The sequence below is a fragment of the Pelodiscus sinensis genome, chromosome 1 (assembly GCF_052426305.1).
Source record: "Pelodiscus sinensis isolate ZL-2025 chromosome 1, ASM5242630v1, whole genome shotgun sequence".
NCBI classification, from domain to species: domain Eukaryota; kingdom Metazoa; phylum Chordata; order Testudines; family Trionychidae; genus Pelodiscus; species Pelodiscus sinensis.
The window spans coordinates 103,827,259-103,850,737 of record NC_143052.1 but is presented as its reverse complement, the minus strand read 5'-3'; the positions used below and the strand labels follow the sequence as shown (position 1 = coordinate 103,850,737).

The window sequence follows — 23,479 nt, the reverse complement described above, 5'->3', positions numbered from 1 at the left end:
AAAATAAAGGAATCTCCTGACTGCACCCTTGTCTGGGTACAGTAATTAGGAATATACCTGTCACCTGCTCCTGAGATGTTCACTATCTCTTCTCTGGAGATGGGGATTGCAGGGTAGTGGGTGGCACACAGCTCACCTGCAGCAATCTGTAGCGAGAGAGAAGGAGTAACATTACTGGGGGCTCACCAATGTCTAGAAGTGCTATTTGGACCTAGCTTATCTTGTCCACGGTTGCCCTATCCCTATACTAATAATATTGCTTTACACTTTGAATCACATTCACTTGGCCTGTGTTAATGCCCATTTGGGATTCACTTTCCACCAAATCTTGTACAACTGAGTTTTACTAGCATATAGATGCAGAGTGTTGTTTTTTTTAAACTTGCTTTCTTCATTGCTCAGAAGAAAGCACATTTTAAAGACGGATAGACATCACTGTTTGAATTCCTGAAGCCCCTTTTATGGCAAGCCACTGCATGACTGAGCACTAGCCTCAGTTTCCCTTTCAGGGTACGCAGTAAATCCTTCCAAGCTTATCCTCCAGCCCTTTGATGTGGTTTATTACTAAAACATATTTCACATCATCCACAGTCCATTTCTCACACCCCAATACAGAGTCTTTAAGACCTCAACAGCGTGATACCCCAAATACTACACTTCAGACTTTTATTATACCTAGGCTCCTCGTCAGTCCTTCTCTGTCCTTCTGCAAAGACAGCCATCCCAGCCCTTCCAGCTAGAGTGAAGCCCTAATCTCCGCAGCAGAAACCCCCAGAGCTTCCCTTGCTCTCTCACTCTTTCCCTGGGGCCAGCTCTCCAGTGTGGCGGCTGACAAGCCCTGCTGCTGCTCCTCTGTCTTAGAAGTCAACAGGCAACTTCCACTGCTGATCTCTGGCCATCAGCCTTGGCCCTCTGGCTTGGAGACACTTAGCAGCTGACAATCCCCTCTTGCTGCTCTCCTACTTTTAGCCTTCTCCCAGGAACTAACAGCAGCTTCCTTCCAGGACCATCCACCATCCCTTGGTGTCTGGAAGCTCTCACCTGCCCCTTTCGTGACTGACTCAGCCTGTGCTCTAAGACTGCTTTCACTCACCTGGTCTCCATCTTCTTTCACATTCTCCTTGACCCTTTCTAGCCTCAGATGCTTAACTGGCCAAAGGGAGAGCATCTGCTCTGGCACAGTGCACCTGGGCCTGCCTCCTTTCCCCCCCGATGACACTCAGTGCCATAGGAAAGGAAGGCTCAGTTTTCATTACTAATATGCAGAGCTGTCCACTCCGCTGGGGACAGGTAAACATGTAGCACTATTAACAAAGGCTTGAAGAGTCATTTCTATGCCCGTGCTCCCAAGCACTGGAGACTGGCTCAGTGCCACTCATTTGGTCCTTCTGAGCCCCCTACCTGTTGGTGAGTTGCAGGGCCCAGTGAGATGCTCCCTTCTGTTCTCCTGCTGCACAAGAGGACTCCGTGCGCGCCAAGTGTCACCACCACACAGCGCAGTTGTGTCAGCAAGGGGCGGGTCAGGGTCATGGCAGTCCTGACAATGTCCTCCAGCCTGGCCGGCAGCTCTTTAGACAGCAATGGAAGGAAATGCCACAATATCGCTTCAGACCACAAAAAACTGCCGGCTTGAGCTTTCCAAGTCACTGGGTTGTTGGCCTAGTTAGGAGTGGTTTTCAGCTGAGCTGTGAATTGACAGTGCTCATGGAAAACGTTCAGCACAGGCCAGTCAGCCACAGCGCTGACACACCGTGCAAATTTCCCACTCACCGCTCTGCTGTGTGCTGTTCACTCCTGACCAGCAACCCTCCCCCTCCCTCTCGCTTCTGTTCCAACTCTAGGCTTCCACACAGCCCCTCCAGTGCGCCTCATTCTGAAAAGAGGGTACCAACTCTCATGGGTTTACACCTCGGTACGTGGGCACGGGGACAAAATAACTCATGTTTTCGGTATCGTACGGCCATTGCGCTGGTGTCTGCATATGGCGATGTTTTATCTCCTCCAGAGGCAACATCAGGAAGGCAAACGCCGTCATACTGCAAGGCTTCATGGGGGCATCTGAAATAAACTAGTGGCCCTTTTTGCTTGATTGGGCTTTCAGTGTGCCTGACAAAAACTCAAGGCTGTATAGCAACCCCACACCTGCAGCACTCTGCTGAGCTAGTTTTGTGCCTCATCCGAGTCAAGAGTCAGAATTAAGGATATTAAATTGCGGTTAATTGACTAGTTGAGTAGTTGATGGAATTTCCATCGGCTACTCAACTAGTCAATAGGCATTTCCGCATTCCTCCTTTGAAATGTACAAGAGCCCCCGCTGGGGCTGTTGTACATTTCAAAAGAGGAATGCGGAACTCAGCGTGCAGCCCGGGGCCAGTGGGAAATCCCGCTTACTCTGGGCTGCATATGGGCGTGCCTGCTTTGAAATGCACAGGAGTCCCTAGCAGGGGTTCTTGTGCATTTCAAAGCCTCAGCATCTTCATGGAGTCCGGGGTCAGCAGGGGAATTCCCAGCTGATCCTGGGTTCTGGGGAGTCCCCAGCTGACCCTGGGCTCCACAGCACTGCCCCTTTGAAATGCCAAGATGGTGTTTCAAAGGGGCAGCCTCTGCACAGCTGAGCCAGGGATCAGGGTTAGGGTTAGGGTTAGTGTAGTGCCTAGATTATCCATTTCTCTTGCACTACCACATCACAGTACTGTACCTGCTGGCACAGGGCACCCCAGGCTCCGATTTATTGCCCTTAGTTCTCGCAGATTGGGGGAGATGTATGTGAGTGCTCTCCAGCTGTCCGAAAGGAATGGCTTAGAAGCCTTGTTCTCATCTGTTGGCTCATAGCACACTTCAAAACAATAGGGCAGTTAGTTAGCTGGTATAAGATTCTCTCTGCTTCAGCACAGACAGCTCTTTGGGATGCTTGTTGGGGTTTTTACAGTGCTTGTTCGCTGCCTGCTGTGACAATGGCATAGCCTTTCCTAGCTAGAGCAACCTCCTTTTCTGCTGCAGTGGTAACCGTTAAACCGCTTCTGGCTCTGAGGTGATGTGATGAGAGGGTCAGGCATGGGCATTTAGTTTGATAGTTCTTGCTGGCTGTTCTCACGGGCTTTGTCTGTCTTTGTAGTCTCTGCTCATTTGCCGAGGCTGGAGAACTGCCCCCGCTTTCCCCTGCAGAGCTCACTTCTGAAGAAAGTGGGGGAGCAACTGTGAAAGCTCAGGATGGATTGTGAAGAGACTGCAGCCAACCAAGAAGGGGGCCAATGTATTTCACAGGGAGCAAAGGGGCAAATCCAAATGCCAGTCTTCAAACCAAGGCACACAGTAGGGATGTGACTATGTCAGTGAGGGCTCATCGGTTAACGTTCACAGCTACACACAGGCTCCCGATATGCAGGCTCCTGATACAGTGGTAGCCCTGTGGCGCAGCAGGTGGGAGCCAACTGCTGTCCTGCATGTAACCCCTGAAATTTACCCGGTTACTTAATTACACACATTTTTACATCCCTAGCCTATAATATGCATGTCTGTGCCGGATGTAGCTGCAGAATTTTTACAAAAAACGACCCACAACCCTGAGCTGCTAGACCATATTGGTGCCTTCAACTCTCTGTCTCTGACTGAAGTTAGGAGAGAGGAGGGTGCTTAGCACCTTGTGGGCTGCATTTCAGAACATGCACGATTGTGCCCCAAGGGGTCCACTGGCAGCAAGTTCTCCTTACCTGCTATCTGGTGCTCTTTAGCAATTTGACAGACGTACTGAATGGTGGCAGTGGGCACATTCCCATCAACACATACCAGTGGGGCTGAGCAGAGACTCTCCTTGAACTTGGACACCTAGTGAAAACACAGAACACCGTCCGCTTGATTCAACTTGATCCACCTTAAGCCACCTGGGACAAGAGTGAGATTTTTATACCTAGCACACTTTGTTGATACTCAGGTGGCTAGGATGTGTATTTGATATTGCCATGTTTACTGAAACTCTTAGATGCAGGCTTGAGTGAACCATGAAGAGCATTTTCTTAGAGAAAGCAGGTCTTCCAGGTTCTCATTTTTTTCCTCCTTCTATTTCCTATCCTCCACTATAAAGCCTTGTATCAGACCAGCCTGTCCTTCGCTCAGAAGAAGGTTGCTGGTGGCTCCCACTCAAACTCCTTATTACAGGTTGAACCTCTAAAATCCAGGACTCTCTAGTCCAACAACCAGTATTCCCGCTAAGATTTTCCAACCATGAGCAGAGTGAGTTCTGTCTCGTGCACCAATATTGAGGTTGCATGCGCTGGTTTGGATGCGTGCCACCAAATTTATTAACACACACATGTTCCTGGCTGCTGGAGCAGACACCCTCCCCGTGAAGCAGGTCTTGTTTCTGGCCTCAGCCACCAGAATAGGCCCTGGCTTCCCTGCAACATGGCATCCGCGGCCACTGGAGCAGACCTTCCCTCCAGTCACATGGTCGTGGCAGGTCCCAGCCCCCCTCACCTCCAGCGGCTCCCTCACCACACCGTCTCAGCTGGTCCAACCAAGTGGAGCAGCCACCGGCCATGCGAGTGCTGCTGCGCGACTCTCCAGAAGAGGTGGGCGGGGAAGACTTTTTTGTGCATGGCCGTGCAGGTGCGCACCTTAGCGGAAACTATGCCAACCGTGGTCTAGCAGGACCCACGGATATTGCCGTCCTAGACAGCCCTGTCTGGCCAGATTTAGGAGTGTAGCTCCAGCTGGGTTGGCAGCAGCGGGACTGGCAAGGTTGGGAGCACAGCCCCAGCTGGGACCAAGAGCAGACTCCCAGGGGCTGGGGTTGGCACCTGGGAGCAGGGCCAAAAGCCAAGAGGGGAGCCTTGACCTCCCTTGGTCCAACAAACTGCGTGCTTTAGTACTGATCAGGTTCCAAGGACGCCGGAACAGGGAGGTCCCTCCTCCTCCCCCCACCCCCCGTAGTGCTACTATATCATCTGATCATCTCTAGTGAACAAAATAAGATGCTTGCTCTCCCTTGAGATCCAGCAGGCTGCCTCTGCAAAGCTCCTAATCTCTGTAAGCCAGGGCCCAAGGACCATCTCTCATTCTCAGATCTCCATGTGTCAGTCCATAACAGTACCAACATGAAACTGCAGGACCATCCTGGAAAGGAGCCATTAAAATTTACAACATGCCGCATGGTCCAGTCAGAATTAGAGATGGCAGTTTATTCAAACCCCTGAAAATATTTTTTGTCAGCGGCAGCTAGACACCCCCACACTTTTGAGCTGTGACTTTTTTTTTTTTTTTTTTAGTAACAGTTACAAACCAAAACAATTGACAGGCCAAATTCAGGCCTGATAGTAGCACATGCACAAGGTCTGAATTCAGCCCAACATGTTTTCCTCATCTCTCTGAAGCCTTGTGACGGTGTCCACAGAAGACAGAACAAAGGTGACGAAAGACTGATTTGAGATGGAAGGGGATATCCCAGCATCGGACAGTGACAGAGCCAGCACCTGATTCCTTTAGCATAATGCGTACCTGCCACCCAATGCACTGTCTGTGTAGGAAGCCTGTGCTGAATGTCAGAAGGAAAGAGTCCCAGAGGGGTAGCTGTGTTGGCGTGTAACTTTTTAAAAACAATGAGCAGTCCTGTGGCACCTTATGGACTGACAGAGATATTATGAGCTTTCATGGGTAAAACCTACGTTATCAGAAGTAAAAGAGCTTAGCATTCAGCCCATCCGGGGAGAGGAGCTAGCTAGAAATTGCCTGCATATTATAAAGGCCATGGGGAAACCACCAAAACCAAACCAACTTTCTTGCCCATACTCAGAGGTTGGGTGCCTAAGGTTAGTCTCCAAAAGCCATATTTAGCCAGCAGAAGCCTGGGTGTTCAATACTTGGGAAAATCATACAACTTTCTAGAGGCCTAAATCTGGACACACAGGAGCCTAACTTTAAGCATGGTCTTAAGCCTTTGATCGCCTGTGTGTGTTACTCTGAACATATCCCATTCACAGGCCTTCTGATTCCCACATTCATACTTTAACCCGCCATATTCCTGGGTCTTCAAATCACTCCTCGTCCCTCTGTGTGTTTGTCTATTACACCATTTGAAGGCCTTCAAATGTCCCCATTTTTTATGCATAGCCTGTTAATTGGCCTTTAAACATCCATTCAGGGAATCTTATTTCCCCGCTGCTTTTCTCTCTCAAGTGTGAGGCCTCACCTCAATGCAATGGTCTTTCCCTCCATTGACAACTGAATGGGGTTCTCTTCAGCTTGCCTCACCTCTGCTGCTCCCTATTACCCAATGGGCCACAGGGGTGAGACCAAACTTTCCTTCTCCCAGGGACTGAAAAGATTGTCTCCTATGAAACTTCAGATCTTGACTAGCTGGGGAGTGAACAGTAGCTGTGTACATAGGACCAATCACTTAAGGAAGCAGCCAGTATTTCTTGCTACTCAGCTGGACATATGACAGGTCCACTTGAACAAACACTGCCGAGCCAAGTAGCCATCTCCCACCACACTGTAGCCGTGAGGCAGGGGTGCAGATTTCAGAGACGCTGCGGTAAGGTGTGTCCCAGCCTTGCTGTGGCTGGCATGTTGACACATTGCACAAATGGCTGCCACATGCTGTAGTCTTCCATCCCTACCCCAACAGGCTCTCTCTCTCTCTCACATGGCTCTGCTAAATTTCCTTGAAGTAAACACCGCCCAAATGCAGCTTTCATCAGTGACTAGACTCAGAATTTCCATTGGCCTTTTCCCTGGTTGTTTTGCAAAGCTCATGAGGATTAGCCCCTCTCATAATGGTTTTGTTTTCCTTTCCACTGGCCAGGTGCAGGGAGGGGAAGGCTGGAGACAAAAGTGGGAGCAGTGACCACTTTTTTCCCCTGCTAATTCTGAACCTTCTGGGGCGGGGGCGGGCGGGGGAGGTGGGGGGGAAGGCTGCTGCTGAATCCACTGAACGTGCCTTCCAAATCATCCTCAGTGGTTAAGTACAGGCTCTTGTTTTGTCAGCAATGGAATTAGTGGGCGAAGGAGGCTGGGCTCTGTGGCTTATTTGAATCCATCTTTAATCATCACTTTCATTAGTGTCCTGAAACCTCCCCTAACCACCAGGCTGAGAAGCAGAATCTGTTTAAGCTGTGGCGACACAGCTCAGCATGTAGAAACAGAAAGGGTGGGGAGTAGAGAGAAGGTGATGGGACAGAAGAACGGGATTTCAGGTTTCCATGCTATCGATTTCCAGAGAAGAAACACCATCTTCAGGTGGGTGGGCATGAAGTTACTGGGGGGATCGGCTGAGTTAATTTTTGGAAAGGTTGGGTTAGTTTTTGGGAAGGTTGGGGCACAGATGTTGTGGATAGGGCAGCACTGGTAAAGACCCCCTGTTGGAAAAGAACGTCTTCTGTTTCCATCTGGCTAGCTGGCAGTAAGTAGCTCTGCTTGGCCAGCAGTTTGCTGCAGGGCCATTTCACTGGCTGAATCCTGAGGCTGTCCTTTGGCTTCCACACAGGTTGCTGCTGCTTTCAATATGCTGCTACTTACCATGCATAACTATGTGATCCAGGCACCCTACAGCCCCCCACCCCCAAGCATGCGCGCACCCCCTCCTCCCCACACACACAATCTCTCACACATGCACGATGTTTGCTGCTGTCACCAATTGAGGCTCTTTCTCATGAGAGAAGAGCAATAGGTTAGAGAGTGTCCTTACGTGTTGCTCTGTTATCTGCTGGTGGATGTCCATGTCTCCCAAGTCAAGGCTGAGCTCCCCGCTGCCTGTGATCACTGCACAGTAGGTGGCTGTGCTGTGCCCTGCAAGCTGACGGACTCCTGTCATGTCCTAAAACAGGGGGAGGAATCCTAAATACAGTACATTTCCTTCTCTGCCACACTCAGCTAACCCCAGGTTTCTTTTCCTCGTGGCCGACAACTTTGTGGCAACCCACCTACCATCTTTGCAGTTCCACTTCCTCCCTGTCTTGAGTAGAACAACACCAGTGAGGCATCCCCTAGAACCCAGTATGGACAGTGCTGGTGGCGGATTGTTTTTAATGTGCGTAAGGCATCCAGACTCCTGGTGATGAGTGTTTAATATTATTTAGTACACGGAAGTGATTGATCTCACTAACAGAGTTCAGTAGAGCCTCCCCCTCCCCCAATCCACCTCCTCCTCTTTCTGATGCAGTGGCTTGAGGAATGAAGTGGAGGGCGGGGGTCTCCTGGAATTTATATGGATGATCAGACTGATGCATCCCACAGATTCATGATATGGTTAGTGGGTTGAAGAAAGCCAGCCAGTCCCCTCCCAGTACTGGGAGCTTTGGACCAATGTTCTGATGCAAGCAAGTACCACAGAACTATTATCCCAGGTAGGTTTGTGCTGCCTGCATTCAGGGGAAGGATGGCAGACGTTGGAGAGCTGTGTACATTTGGATGAGGGTAGGGGATTATACACAACTCTGGGCTACGACTAGACTGGCATGATTTTCCGGAAATGCTTTTAACGGAAAAGTCTTCTGTTAAAAGCATTTTCAGAACAGCGCATCTAGATTGGCACGGATGCTTTTCCGCAAAAGCACTTTTTGCGGAAAAGTGTCCGTGGCCAATCTAGATACGCTTTTCCGCAAAAAAGCCCCGATCGCCATTTTCGCGATCGGGGCTTTTTTGAGGAAAACAAATCTCAGCAGTCTACACTAGCCCCTTTGCGCAAAAGTTTTGCGCAAAAAGGACTTTTGCCCGAACGGGAGCAGCATGGTATTTCCGCAAAAAGCACTGATTTCTTACAGTAGGAAGTCAGTGCTTTTGCAGAAATTCAAGCGGCCAGTGTAGACAGCTGGCAAGTTTTTCCAGAAAAGCGGCTGATTTTCCAAAAAAACTGGCCAGTGTAGACACAGCCCTGGGGTTTCTGCACACCTAAGAAGTCAATGCACATCTATGTTTCTCTGAGGAACTGGTTTTGCATGACCTACCATGTGGCGGCAGTAACGCGAGATGGAGTCTGAATGTTCATCCGTCCCCATCACTGAGAGAAAGAGAGGTGTCTTCCCAAGACGGCTTAAACAATCTAAAAACACATGGCAAGGGAGCAAGATTATAATCCCAGCAGAGGACCACATGCTTGAGCCCAAATTCAGACCTGTAAAGGGTGAAATCTGAGCTTTGGTAGGAAGGCCCTCCTTGGGGAGGAACTGGTGCCCTTGCCTGCATCCACCTGTCCCTTTCTAGTATGTCTTCAGCAGAACTCTCTAGCAGGGCTTCCTATGGCTGCCTATCAGTATGTCTAGCATGGGGAAAAGACAAATTGATAGCCAGAAGCTTCTGTGGCAGGAAACCAGCCTATGTGGCTCATTTGGTTTGGTAGTGGGGAAGTGAGGGGGGGGGGGACAAGGAAGAAAAAACTCCAAACACCCCACCTTTCTTCCTTCCGTAGACTCCCACCTGCAGAAATGCAACCCAGTGTTCCCCCAGCTCATTGCTTTTCATGGACTCCGTGCGTGGATAGATCTACAGAGTATTTTGGAGTGAGCCTCCAAGCCTGGGTCAACAACAGACTTGAGGTATAGTGCTCTAAAGATAGCCGTGTAGACAGCACTTTGAGGATGCACCTTAGATTCTGAAGCCAATGGAAGGGGATGGGTTTTAGAACCCAAGCTCCAGCCTGGACTGCACCTTCAAAACACTGTGTCTGCAGCTGTTTTTAGAACACTAACGTTAGCCCTGCTAAACCTGAATCCAGGCTGGGAGACTCACTCCAAAATGCTGTGTGGAATGAGTTTCTCAAGCTGTCACAAATATTTCACTTAAATGGACTTTTTTTTTAAGCCTGTCCATTCCTTGCTCCAATGTGATGGCAGATTCCCATTCGCAACATTTGGGAACTGACTGCAAAGCTTAAACTCCAGGGTTCCAAGGCCAGAAGGAACCACTGTGGTCATCTAATCTGACCTCCTATATAACACGGGCCAGAGAACTTCCCCAAAATCATTCCTAGAGCAGATCTTTTAGAAAAACATCTAGTCTTGATTACAGTCTATAAGGCTATGTCTACACAGCAGTGTTATTTTGGAATAACTGACATTATTCCGAACTAACACAGTCCCCGTCTACACTACAAGCAGTTATTTTGACATAATGTCAAAATAATGTTGAGCTGGAGGACTTCTTACTCTGGTTTCTGTAACCCTCATTTTACAAGGACTAAAGGAGATTGGAGGAAGAATGCATTTTCTCAGACTTCTTGCTGTATAGACAGCGCCAAAAGCCAAAATAAGCTATTTCGACTTAAGCTGTGCATTTGACGTAGCTTATTTCAGCTTTAGCCCTGTTGTGTAGATGTGCCCTTTGTATCTATGTCGGGAACAGATATGGGCTCTTCAGTCTAGCAGAGAAAGATAGAACAGGATCCAGTGGTTGGAGGATGACACTAGACACATTGGGTACATCTAAACTACAGGATCTTTCAAAACGGGGCATTTCTGTTGCAAATGCCCTGTCTAAACTGTCATTTTTTTTCAAAAAGCCCCATTTCGAAAATAAGCGGCAGTTGCCGTTATGCAAATGAAGATATTTAAATCCCGGCTTCATGTGCACTTTCGATACGTCTAATTTACATCCCTCTGCTGACAGAGGGGTATAGTTTAGACGTACCCATTCAGACTAGAAATAAGGCATAAATATTTAACAGTAAGGTAAATTTGCCATTGGAACAACTTACCAAAGATCATGGTGGTTTCTTCACCACTGACCATTTTTAAGTCAAGTCACTCCTGAACTTTCTCTTTGATAAGCTAAATTGATTGAGCTTGTTGAGTCTACCAATATAAGGTACATTTTCCACTCCTTTAATCATTTTTGTGGCTCTTCTCTGAACCCTCTCCAATTTAGCAACATCCTTCTTGAATTGTGAACACTGGGGCTACGTCTACACTGGCACCCTTTTCCGGAAATGCTTAAAACGGAACAGTTTTTCCGTTATAAGTATTTCCGGAAAAGTGCGTCTACATTGGCAAGATGCATTTCCAGAAAAGCACTTTTTCCGGAAAAGCATCCGTGCCAATGTAGATGCGCTTTTCCGCAAAAAAGCCCCGATCGTCATTTTCGTGATCGGGGCTTTTTTGCGGAAAAGACTACTGTGCTGTCTACACTGGCCCTTTTCCGGAACAGTTTTTCCGGAACAGGACTTTTGCCCGAACGGGAGCAGCATAGTTTTTCCGGAAAAACAATGACGATTTTACATTAGATCATCATTGCTTTTCCGGAAAAGCAAGCGGCCAGTGTAGACAGCTCGCAGCTTATTCCGGAAATGCGGCTGCTTTTCCAGAATAAGTGGCCAGTGTAGACACAGCCTGGAGTTCTGGACACAGTATTCCAGCAGTGGTTGAGCCAATGCCAAATACAGAGGTGAAATAACCTCTCTGCTCCTACACGAGATACGTGAGGGTTTTTCTTTAAAACCTTCTATCCTTCCCCCCACCCCCAGAATAAACAAAACTTCAAGCTTTACTTCTTAGGGCTCCCGTAATTCAAATACTCTAGCCCCAGTAAATCAAGTTTATTGACCTTCCAGCAGATATCTTATGTTATCCTAATGATCGCAGCATTGAAGGATCCTTTGTCTGCTTCTCCCACAATTATTTCCATCCTTGCTCCTTATGCATGGAATATGCTCTCTGAGTTAATCTCTAAAGCTACTGAGGCTCCTATAGGAAGCTAAACAAGGCTGAATAGGTTTGCAGCATTATCAGGGGAGACTCATGTTGGTTGGTTTGATGCTGATTTGGAGCCATAGTGCTGTGTAATAGATACTGTATGTAACTGCAAGACCTTATTTTTGTTACTCTTGTCTGCCCTCCCACTGTCCCCTTCCATTGTGTGTAATGCCCACTTGTTGCATCTTGTTTCTTAATAGATTGTGATCTCTTCAGGGCAGGAATTGAGTCCACTTGTGTGTTTTGTACACAGTATTGGCCGCCATGGGGCCCTGATGCTGACTGGGGCTTTGTCACTCCTGCAATGCAAACAATACATACCAAACCGTTACTTGCATGCCTCCCCAAACAAAACCCACCACTAAGCACCTGCCAGGTTTCTCCCCACACCTCCGAAAGATCGGCTCACTTTCCCGACGTTCATCTGTCCGCCAGCCTGCAAGAATAAATCAGAAGTCACTAGAACTGGGAAAGTTGAATAGAGAGAGAAGTTTTCTCTACATATGTTTCAAGTGAATTGAATTCATCTGAAATTGTGGGCTTGACAGCATTGGAGGCGTAAGTCCTCTAGCGTCCACCCACATAGCCTTGCAAGCTTTCCTGTCCTGCCCACCTGTGCCAACTCTGTGCAGAAAGGACAGCTGGGAGTAGTTGGGAGGGCAGTTCATGCTCTTAGTTTGTTTGAATATTTTGGCCTTCTATGCTGAGACCACGTACAAGGTGTCAACTCTCATGTGTTATATGATCTGAACAGGTCTGTACGAAGGAAGTGACCAACTCAGGCTATATTTACACCACTGGCTCGTGGGCAAAGGCCTCCGTATTCCATTACCAGCCTCTGGGCCATTCAGTCCCCTAGGAAAGTAGTGTAGGAATATCCTTCTTGTATCACTGAAAAGATATTGTTAGATTAATTCTCTGTGTTGCAGTGTCTGCTGCGCTGTGCATCCTTCTCTCTGTCCACGCAAATCTCTGCCTCCTCCTGCCCATTCCTTCAATTTTGCTTGTTTTTCAGTGCCAGTCTGTCACACATGGCCAGAGTCTGGGGTGTGAAGCAAGTGCTTCCCCCCTCCCCTTCTATTGCATTACCTCACCTGGCTCCCGCTGAGTGAAACAAGGCAGTCCAAATCCAAACAGAACTGGCTACTTGCCTCACCGCTTTGGGCAGGGGAAATACCTCTCTTCTGTCAGCTGAGATGTCATCACTTCTAATCAATGGGTCTTATAGCTCTTAGCATATGTTTTCCTCTTTGGTAGAAGGCTTCTTTCAGGGAGGTCGTGAGCATTATCACTGCTCTGGAAATCCCAGAGATTTCAAGGAGGGGAGAAATATTTTCCAAGCATATGTTTAAACATGTGAATGCTGAGTGTTAAAACACATTCTTGCATATCCCCAGCCAGTCCCTCTAGGCATTGGAGACCGGGGTAAAAAGGCCATTCACTCCCACACACACTTTTTAAAAACTTGAAATGTTTACAGCTAGGGATGTAAACAGGTGACCAGTTACCTGGTAAGCATCACCCTTATTGGGTAAAGCTTACCTGTAACTGATGAATCAGCATCCAGCTGGGCTGGAGGAAACCCCTGCCTAAGGCACAGCACCGTGTGTGGGGGGAGCTGTTCCAGCCTGGCCAGGCTCACTGTGCCGCGGGGACAGCAGCTGACCACCATGGTTAACACTGTAATCAATGGACTTCTGATTGGTTACATGGTTAATTTTTGTATTTTTTTACTTCCCTACCAACACCCAGGGTCACCATTTAGGTTGGGCAGGGAGTGTTCTCCTCCTGGGGAGTCCTGCCTGAACTGCAGGGTAGCTTCCCTGGGTTGCAAATTAACTATGTGCCAGGACAGGGTGCAGCTGAAAGCTGAACCTAGCATTGCTTCAGAGCCCTGTCCTCACAAGAAAGCCATGAGTAACCTCTGGTTGGGAGGGAGTTCTCCACCCTGAACCTCATGCACCTGCAGCATCTTCAGTCATGAGGATATCTGACACAACAGAACAAACTAGAAGGGTCAGGCTTTCATAAATACTACCAATTGCATTTGTAGATCTGGGTGGGGAAATGTGGTGTCTGCAAAGGCTCAGACAAATGGGATGAATTAAAGGACTCAGCCAGACTTTATGCAGCCCACATAGATGCAGAGCACTTTGTAGCAAAACAGGCAGTTTGCTGCATCTAAAAGTGAAACAAGCAATTGAGTTCCAGAGCCCTGTGGAAGATTCAGACAGTCCTTTTCAGACCACCATATCTTTGCCATCTTAGGCTACGTCTATACTGTAGCCTTCTTGCAGAAAAGCATATGCAAATGAAGTGCGGCATGGAATATCGCCACGCTTCGTTTGCATAGGTAATGAGTAGATGTTTTTGCGCAAGAGGCTTTTGCGCAAAAATGAGCTGTGTAGACAGCTCCTTTTTGCGCAAACCCCCCCTCTTGTACAAGAGCTGTTCTTCCTCAAAATATCAGGAAGAACGGCTCTTGCGCAAGAGAGGGCTTTTGCGCAAAAAGGAGCCGTCCACACTGCTTGTTTTTGCACAAAAGCCTCTTGTGCAAAAACAGCTGCGCTTCTATCCTATTGCTTCTGCTTAGCTGTGATGGCTAACAAAATGAGGTCACAGAGCCTCCCAGTGGTTGCTGGAGATCCTTGCAGTCAGAAGTTACTAGACACATTTTCTGGCCCTTCCATGAGAACCAAACTTTCTGATGTCACACACAATGACTTGCAAAATACCCTTGTAAAAATTAGAGATGTAAAAAATCCGTTAAAAAAGTAACGGTGTAAATACTAAAAATCTCAGTGGTTACCTGGTTACCCACACTGCAGGCTCTAGGGTTGCCAGGTGTCTGGTTTTGAACCGGACAGTCCAGTATTTGAGCTTTCTGTTCAAAACAAATGGAGAAAATAGAAATATCCGATATTTTCTAAATAAGATGTAATGTAGATTGTGATGTAATGTCAAGTGTGTTCAGTATTTTTGTTGAAACCATCTGGCAACCCTACCTGAGCTCCCCCGGCCAGCCCTGCTCCCGCCGGCTGCCCTCCCACCCCCACAGTATCCCCTGGCCAGTCCCGCTCTGCCCAACCCCTCCCTCCCCCCACGAACAGTCCTGCTTCCCGTTGGCCCTCCCATCTCCCCCAGCCAGCCCTGCTGCCCCCCCGTCAGCTCTGCCTCCCGTCCCCCCCCCCCTTCCTCTTGATCCCCCCTCCTCCTTCCTCCTGGCCAGCCCCACTTCTCTCCTGGCTGGTTCCTCCCCAGTGTGTCTGGTATTTTTTTTATGACTACCTGGTAACCCTACTTGTGGCCCTTCTCCCATGGAGCCAGCTGCTGGGTCCTGGCATGTGGTGGGACAGAGCCTTCCGGCTCGTAAACGGCAGAGCCCACAGCGGAGGCAGTCAGCTGCTGGAGAGCAGGACCAGCTTTCAGGACCTGGCACGTACTAGGACAAAGCCTGCCAGCTCCAATTTAAACTGCAGAGCCCACAGCTGGGGGTGGGAGGAGCTGCTGATTCTCCAGCTGGGCAGAATTTAACCGATAAGCATCAGCTTGTCAGGTAACTGATTAATTGTGAAATTCTAACATGCCTAGCAGGGCCGGACTAAGAGTTGGGTGAGCCAGGCAGCTGCCCAGGGCACCATCCGATGGGGGGCGCCTGATGGCAACTGTAAGGGGCGCATGGTGCCCCTTATAGCTGCCATCAGGTGCTGCGCACCCGGCTCCCGGTGGGCTGCAGTGGCCACCCGGGGAGGGGGCCGCGTTAACCCCCTCAGTGCCCTTCCCTCCGCGGCTGCAGGGCCCTGCATGGCCAGGTGTGGCCCACCTGGGCAGCCCTGGGCTGCGCGCCAGCGGCGGTAGCCGTGCACCGCATGCGCCGTGCACCCACCTGCACACCCCAGGGGCAGGCCTGCGCATGTGCCGTGCGCCTGGAGGAGGGCCCATGTACCCTGGGGGGGCAGGCTCGCGCATGCGCCGTGCTCCCGGGGCGGCGCTGCCCGCCCGGGGTGCCAAAATGGCTCAGGCCAGCCCTGATCCCTAGTAAAAATCCTTACTTTGAGCCATTCGTATAGATTGAATCTGAAGCATCAATACCAAAAGCCAGGCCCCTTCCACATTAGCTAAACATGTAATGCCATTTGCTGGTACTACAGATAGGCTTGTATCTAGACCAGTAAATGCCTATTACAGCTACCAACTACCAGCTTTACTCATTCAACTGGTAGAGGAGAAGTAGACACATCCTCTACGTACAGCAGCCATTAGGGAGGGACACAACATAGCCAGTGTGTTATACTTGCAGCATGCGGTTTAATACAAATCCAAATTCCTGCATTCAGGGAAATATTTCCAAATACAGAAAGTGATATTTTCTTCTGCACAATGCCATCCATTCACAATAGCAACACTAGGGCTATGTCTACACTCGCAGCTTCTTGTGCAAGTACGGCCGTTCTTGCGCAAGAATCTGCAGAGCGTCCACACTGCCCGCCCGCTCTTGTGCAAGGAAATTTACAGTACAGCGTGGTAATAGAGGGCTTCTTGCGCAAGAGCTACACTCTTTTTTTAACAGGTGTAAGCCCTCTTGCGCAGGAGCTCTTGCACAAGCGGGCAGTGTGGATGCTCAGCAGAGATTTCTTGTGCAACAAAGCCCTTTGGCTAAAATGGCCATCAGAGCTTTCTTGTGCAAGAGAGCGTCCACACTGCCATGAGCGCTCTTGCACAAAAGCACAGCTCGCACATGGCAGTGTGGACATTTTCTTGCGCAAGACTTCTTACACAAGAACCCTTGCGCAAGATGTTCTTGCACAAGAAGCCACAAGTGTAGACATAGCCTAGTTGTTGAGAACTGTAACACTATGCTATAGCTCACAAAATAATCCTACTATTTAAGACAAGAGTAGACCACTTACAAGGAAAATGTACTTTAGAAAACTACTTGCAATATATAATTTAAAACTAAATTATGGACACAGAATAATTCCAGCTTTCTAAGAAAAATATCTGAACTGAAATCAAGGCCCTATTATCTGACAAACTAGACAGGAGAGAAAGGCAGGAAGAAAAAATTACTATTATTCTCGTTTTAGATACAGGGAAATAAGGCACAGAGAAATGGTTTTTGGCAGACACGGGATTAAATTCTTATCTCTTGATTTCTAGGCCAATGCTGCAATCACAAGGCTACCCTACTTTCCCAAGTTATTAGTCACCTGTACTTTTCTGCCTGTTACTTGTTTACCAGTTCATGCTCTATTGCACTTTGCATGATGGAAGCCGGCAAAAAGCCAGTAACAATAAACAGTAACTACTACGTGTTACCATCCTTTAGTTGGGTAACTGCATGTATAATCTGTGAATCTAACATCTTACTTAGCTGTGTACAATGCTGTTACAGGAGGCCCCCAAGATGCAACTATCTGAGTTCCGACCCCCCGCTCTTACAACCATTTTGGTAAGTGTCCTCGGCCCGCAGTTATGACGGCGCATGGCACCTACCATAAATGCGGGTTCAAGTTACGAAGCCCCCGACTTGCGTCACTTCTTCTGGAACCAATCACATCACAAGTCGGGGGCCTCCTGTACACACAAACAGTTGTATAAAAAGGAAGAAACTTGTCTTGCCCATAGTACGTACCGAATACCAAATACTCATTTTGCCTACTAGTAATGACCGAATCCTTTGGCATCTTTTAAATCTCTATATCTTTTTTAAAAATATTTTGACTGCATTTTAAATAAAACTGTTTATGGTATTTTCTTTTAAAGTGAGGACACTTCACTCCTGCAGGGAAGTGGTGTTAGTATGCAGGGCCCATCAATATGAGATTTTCACCTTTTTTCACTTGTTCTGGGCCTAGTCTAAAAATGCTGGGCCTTTCTTCTGCTCCGCCCCATGTGTAACACTGGGATGTAACTGTAGTCCCTAAGAGCAGCAGAATCAGATCTGGCACATGGTCAAAACTTTGCATAGTCACAAGATGCATTGAATGCTCTGCCATAGGATTGCCAACTTTCTAATCCCACAAAACCTCTATACCTTAGCTCCGCCCCTTCCTCAAGGCTCTGCTCCCAACTCATTACATTCCACCTGCCTCAGTGGCTTGCTCTCCCCGCCCCTCCGCTACCCGCCACCTTGCTCATTTTAACTGGGCTGGGGCAGCCAGTTGGGGCCAGGGAGGGGATGAGGGCTTTGGCTGGGGGTGCAAGCTCAGGGGCGGGGCTGGGGATGAGAGATTCAGAATGTGGGAGGGGACTGTGGGTTGAGGCACGAGGTTAGGGTGCAGGGAGGCTGGGGGCTTCATCTGGGGATGGAGGCTCTGGGTTGGGGCTGGGGATGAGGTGTTTGGAATGCAGGAGGAGGTTCCGGGTAGGGATGTAAGTGAGTAGTCGAATATTTGACTACCCGACAAGCTTATGCTTATTGGGTAGTCAAACGAAGTTCTTGACTACTTGCTTCCCCTCCCCCTTGCTGCCTTTGTATGAGAGCTGGTGCTGGGGGGAGCCACCTTGAAAATGGCTCCCACAGCACTGTCTCCATGGTGCCTCTATCGGGGCAGTGGAGGGCTGGGGCTAGGGGAGGCTGCTACAAAGCAGCCCCTGCCCATGGCCAGTCCTGATCACCACAAACATGAGCTGCTGGACCCAGTCTCCAGTGTGAGCCAGGACCGAGCAGTCCTGGTTTGCGCCAGTCTGGGACACTGCACCTCTGCATTTTAAATGTATTGATAGCCGCCAGGCTCTTAGTACATTTAAAATGCAGAGCTGCAGCAGTCCAGAGCTGGCGCAAACTGTGGCTCTGCAGAGGGCTCCCTTATCGCCTAATCATGTAGTCGATACAAATTGTATCGACTACATCATTAGCCAGATAATCACAATTTAATATCCTTAGTTCCAAGCTGGGGGGTGGGACAGAGAGGTTCAGTGTGTGGGAGGAGTCTCTAGACTGGTGCAGGAGGGTGTGGGCTCCATTTGGGGGTTCAGGCTCTGAGGTGGGGATGGGGATGGGGTTGAGGGGTTTGGGATACAGGAGGTAGCTTCAGATTTGAGGGGAGCCAGGGCCAGGGCAGGGGATTGGGACTTGGATGTGCACTTATCTCCGGTGATTCCCAGTCAGCAGCATAGTGGGGAGGTCTAAGGCAGGCTTCCTGCCTGACCTGGCACTGCAGACCATGCTGCACCTGGGAAGTGGCCAGTAGCAGGTCCATCTCCTTGGGGAAGATGCGGCAGGTGGTTCTGCATGTTGCACTACTCTCGCTTGCAGACGCCTCCCCCCCACCCCCTGCATCTCCCATTGACAGCAGTTCTTGGCCAATGGGAGTGCAGAGCTTGTGCATGAGGCTCGGGTAGTGCATGAAGTCCCATGCCCACCCCTACCCCACTTAGGTGCTGGACTTGCTGGCTGCTTCTGGGGTGCAGTGTGGAGCCAGGGCAAGTTGGGAATAGCCTGCCTTAGCTCCACCAACTGAACTTTTAATGGTCTGGTCGGAGATGCTGACCAGAGCACCAGGGTTCCTTTTCGACTGGATGCTCAGGTCAAAGATCAGGCATCTGGTCATTCTATAACCCAGAGATCAGAGTGCCTTAGCTGGTTAGTATAGATAAATACACAGCTAGGTCAAATCAAAATGGAAACATTTTATAACACAGCACATTGGTATCCTTTTGGTCTTTCTCCCCTCACATTGACAGTTGCCCCTCATTTGCTATTGCCTCTGACCCTGACTCACTTGGCCCACAGGTTAAATTTGTCATGATACCTGTGAATTCCTGCTAGCTTTCAGCACTTCCAAGAGTAAAAAATTTCCTCCTCTCCTTCCACTAAGTACTTGCCTGTATGAATGCTGCAAAGTTTCCATAGCCCCATCTAACAGCAGTAGATTTTCAAAGTACTGAGCATGGCTATTTTAATTCCCACACCCTCTATTAGCAGTAGATGCAGCCTCAAACAATCCCAACAAGCAGTTAAAAGCCGGGATACCTGTCTAAGTGAGTCAAAGGCACTGCTTTGAACTCTCTCACCTATGCTAATGTTAAAGTGACCTGGTGGCAGTGTAAGTCCACTGAAGAGCAAAGTCTATTTTACAGTAATCCCAACTAGAGATTTCAAAATTGGCTCCAGTAAGAATACTGAACAGTGTTCACTCTTCCAGTTCTTCACTCACTTCATTTTTCTTCTCACAACAAACCCTTCAAATGCCTGGTATTGTGCAGCATCTTGAAACAGCGTATGGCCATCACAATTCTTTTACCGGCACTTTGTGTATAAATCAGCAACCGACATTTTGTGATTCCCCCCACTGTTGATCAGGAGTACACCAATGGATAAAAATTCAACAGGACATGTCTTTAGGTGCTTCCTGTAATAGAAAATCTAGCAACCTGCTTTTACAGCAAAAATAATCCATGTGGAACCAGGTTCTGGATCTCTTTGGACAATTATGCGGGTGACACTTAGCTTTCTTTCTCTTTTTCGCTGAGCCTAAACACAGCGGCTACATCTAGACTGGCATGATTTTCTGCAAATGCTTTTAACAGAAAAGTTTTTCCGTTAAAAGCATTTGCAGAAAAAAGTGTCTAGATTGGCATGGATGCTTTCGTGCAAAACCCCTTTTTACAGAAAAGCATCCGTGCCAATCTAGACGTGGTTTTGTGCAAGAAAGCCCCGATTGCCATTTTCGCCATTGGGGCTTTTTTGCGCAAAACAGTTTTTAGCTGTCTACACTGGCCCTCTTGCGCAAAAGCATTTGCGCAAGAGGCCTTTTCCCCGAGTGGGAACAGCATAGTATTTGTGCAAGAACACTGACAATCTTACATTAGATCATCAGTGTTCTTGTGCAAATTCAAGTGGCCAGTGTAGACAGCTGGCAAGTTTTTCAGTGGCCAGTCCAGATGCAGCCAAGCCTGTGTTTTTTAAGATAGGAACTGGGTGAAACGTGCTCATTTGTGCTTATTCAAGACAAGACGGAGGTGATGCTTGCTGCCAGAAGAAAGCATTTTGGGGAACCTAAAGAGGGACTGTGACTCCACTGTTATTGGAAAAACATAAAAAAACAACAAATAGTCTAGCAGCACCTTAAAGACTAACTAAACATGTAGATGGTGTGTCATGAGTTTTCGTGGGTACAACCCACTTCTTCAGATGAATGGAGCACTAGAAGTCCAGATCCAAGAATAAATAAGGGAAGGGGGGAAGTCTTTATTCACCTTTTGTCAAGGTGGTGTGAATTCTGGGGGAAAGAACAGACTCTTCTCTGCTCCTGGATTTTCACATACTCTTCTAGCTGCAATATCTCCCCTTGCATTTTTATCCGGACAAGAAATGGTGCCCTTTCTGCTGCAGGATAGATTACTTTCTTTTTCAAGCACTCTATTTTGGGCTACCCTTGAGAGCCACTCAGAAGCTACAATCAGTACAGAATGCAGCTGTTGTCTTGTTAAAAGGGACAGCACGATGAGAGTGCATTGCACCAATGCTCTTATATGAATAGACAATGAAGAACAATGAGAGCTCTTTTAAAAAATCTGCCTCTAGCCACCTAAATAGACTAGGGATCTTGTATTTTACAGATGGCTTCTTCCTCTGTGCTTTATCACAGCTGTGGTCAGTAAGGCTATTTCTGATGTCAGCTCCCAGATAAAACTCCTGGAGACCAGCAACACGGTGTTCTCAGCTCTAGAACTCACTCTCAACGGTGATCTGACACAGCCCACATTACCACTTTTGTGTGCAAAATATCACCTCTTAGTCTGTGTTCCCTAGCTCTGAATGCTGGATTACAGCCACTGAGCAAGAGGGGCATGAAGGTGGTAAATGGCCAGTGTTGTGCCTCCTCTTCTGCCATGGAATGCTCTGAGATCAGTATGGACGCACGTCAGATTAGGCTATCATATCCATCCACAGTACCTCACATGCACACATTCCACCAGGGTAGTCAGTTCTCTTTTGCAAAGGTCCCAGTGTCATAGTCAAGGTATAGTCAATATCTAGGCTCCAGAAAAAATAATAAAAAAACCCCCCAATGAAAATAATAAGCACATAAAAATAATTTCAAAGTACATTCAAAAGCATCTGGCCATCAGTATTTGACCCTTGTAGCCAAGAAGGCTAATGGCATATTAGGGTGCATTAGGAGGGGCATTGCCAGCAGAACTAGAGAAGTGATTATTCCCCTTTATTCAGCACTGGTCAGGCCACATCTGGAGTACTGCATCCAATTCTGGGGCCCCCAACACAGAAAGGATGTGGACGCATTGGAGAGGGTCCAGCGGAGGGCAACAAAAATGGTTAGGGAGCTGGAGCACATGACCTACTTAGGAGAGGCTGAGGGATTTGGGATTGTTTAGTCTGCAGAAGAGAAAAGTGAGGGGGGAGTTGATAGTTGGGTTGGTTCTGCTTTGGGCAGGGGGCTGGACTTGACCTCCTGAGGCCTCTTCAGCCCTCAGATTCTATGACCCACAGTCCACCTATTGATTACCCCTGTAATACACAAATACATAACACTGTACTTTCCCCAGGAACAAGGAACAATGGGCACCCACTATGTGCTTTTATATTCGCGCACATACACACACACACACACACACACACACACACACACACACACACTTTTTTTTATCTTGGAACTTGCATGATAGTAGCAGAGAACAGTAATGCCTATGAGAGCTTTAGGTACAATACCAGTATGGTGGCATTCCTCGCCTTGGCTATGAAGTCCACGTTGATGCCGCCAATCACCACCTTAATGGGAGGGGAGGGGGGAGAGAAGTGGAAGAAAAAAATTGACCAGAAGAAATGCTGAGTTTTGTTTGCTTTTCTCAATTTCTCCTGCTGATCTCTCAAAGTAGATAAAAATCATACTGTGAAGGCCTGATCTTATCTGGCTAGGTCAGACCAAACCAGACAGTGTTTCCACAGAGCCCCATTGGAAAGAAAGGAAAATTTATTCTGAATTCTGCCCTCTGAACAATGACTCCTTACAGCCAGCCACAGAAGAAGAATAAATTGCTTAAGGCAAGCAGGGTATTATGTGCTCGCACATACACCCAACACCAAAAGTACAAAGTTTTGCCCGCATAGCTATGTTGTTTATAAGTGTGGAAAAAATAATTTAAAACCCCACACTGTGTTAATACAGCTAAGATGACAGAAGAGTGCTTCGCTCAACCTAGCTAATGGTGTTCAGGGAAGGGATGTAGACATGCCAGCTGAAGAACTTTTTCTGCCACTTTACGCAGTGCCTGCTACACTAGGGGGCTGTGTCTAGACTGGCAAGTTTTTCCGCAAAAGCAGCTGCTTTTGCGGAAAAACTTGCCAGCTGTCTACACTGGCCGCTTGAATTTCCGCAAAAGCACTGACTTCCTCCTGTCTGAAATCAGTGCTTCTTGCAGAAATACTATGCTGCTCCCGTTTGGGCAAAAGTCCTTTTGCGCAAACCTTTTGCGCAAAAGGGCCAGTGTAGACAGCTCAGATTTCTTTTGTGCAAAAAAGCCCCGATCGCAAAAATGGTGATCGGGGCTTTTTTGCGCAAAAGCGCATCTAGATTGGCAAGGACTCTTTTCCGCAAAAAGTGCTTTTGCGGAAAAGCATCCGTGCCAATCTAGACGCTCTTTTCCGCAAATGCTTTTAACGGAAAGCTTTTCCGTTAAAAGCATTTGCGGAAAATCATGACAGTATAGACATAGCCGAGCACTACACCAGCATAGCTCTATTGGCAAAAGCTTTGTAGTGCAGACATGACCTTACTTTGCACTGATAGCAACTAGCTTGGCATGCATGCTGGGAAAGGTATTTATGAGGTGAT

At 48.1% G+C, this 23,479-nt stretch overlaps 1 protein-coding gene across 5 annotated transcripts in view; it reads right to left on the bottom strand.

Annotated features, from left to right (window-relative positions):
- The window catches only part of LOC102450984 (uncharacterized), a 48,126-nt gene that overhangs the window by 4,692 nt on the left and 19,955 nt on the right, over window positions 1–23,479 (bottom strand). For 4 of the 5 annotated variants that reach the window (XM_006133388.5, XM_089781986.1, XM_089781993.1 and 1 more), the window contains 8 exons: window positions 22,357–22,416; window positions 12,048–12,114; window positions 8,940–9,034; window positions 7,682–7,810; window positions 3,711–3,825; window positions 2,699–2,836; window positions 1,402–1,568; window positions 58–146 (listed from right to left, as the gene is read on the bottom strand). In XM_006133388.5, coding sequence (XP_006133450.3) covers window positions 58–146; window positions 1,402–1,568; window positions 2,699–2,836; window positions 3,711–3,825; window positions 7,682–7,810; window positions 8,940–9,034; window positions 12,048–12,114; window positions 22,357–22,416 — 860 coding nt within the window. The remainder of the gene's footprint in view (window positions 1–57; window positions 147–1,401; window positions 1,569–2,698; window positions 2,837–3,710; window positions 3,826–7,681; window positions 7,811–8,939; window positions 9,035–12,047; window positions 12,115–22,356; window positions 22,417–23,479) is intronic. The other variant, XR_016350652.1, reaches the window with a different exon arrangement.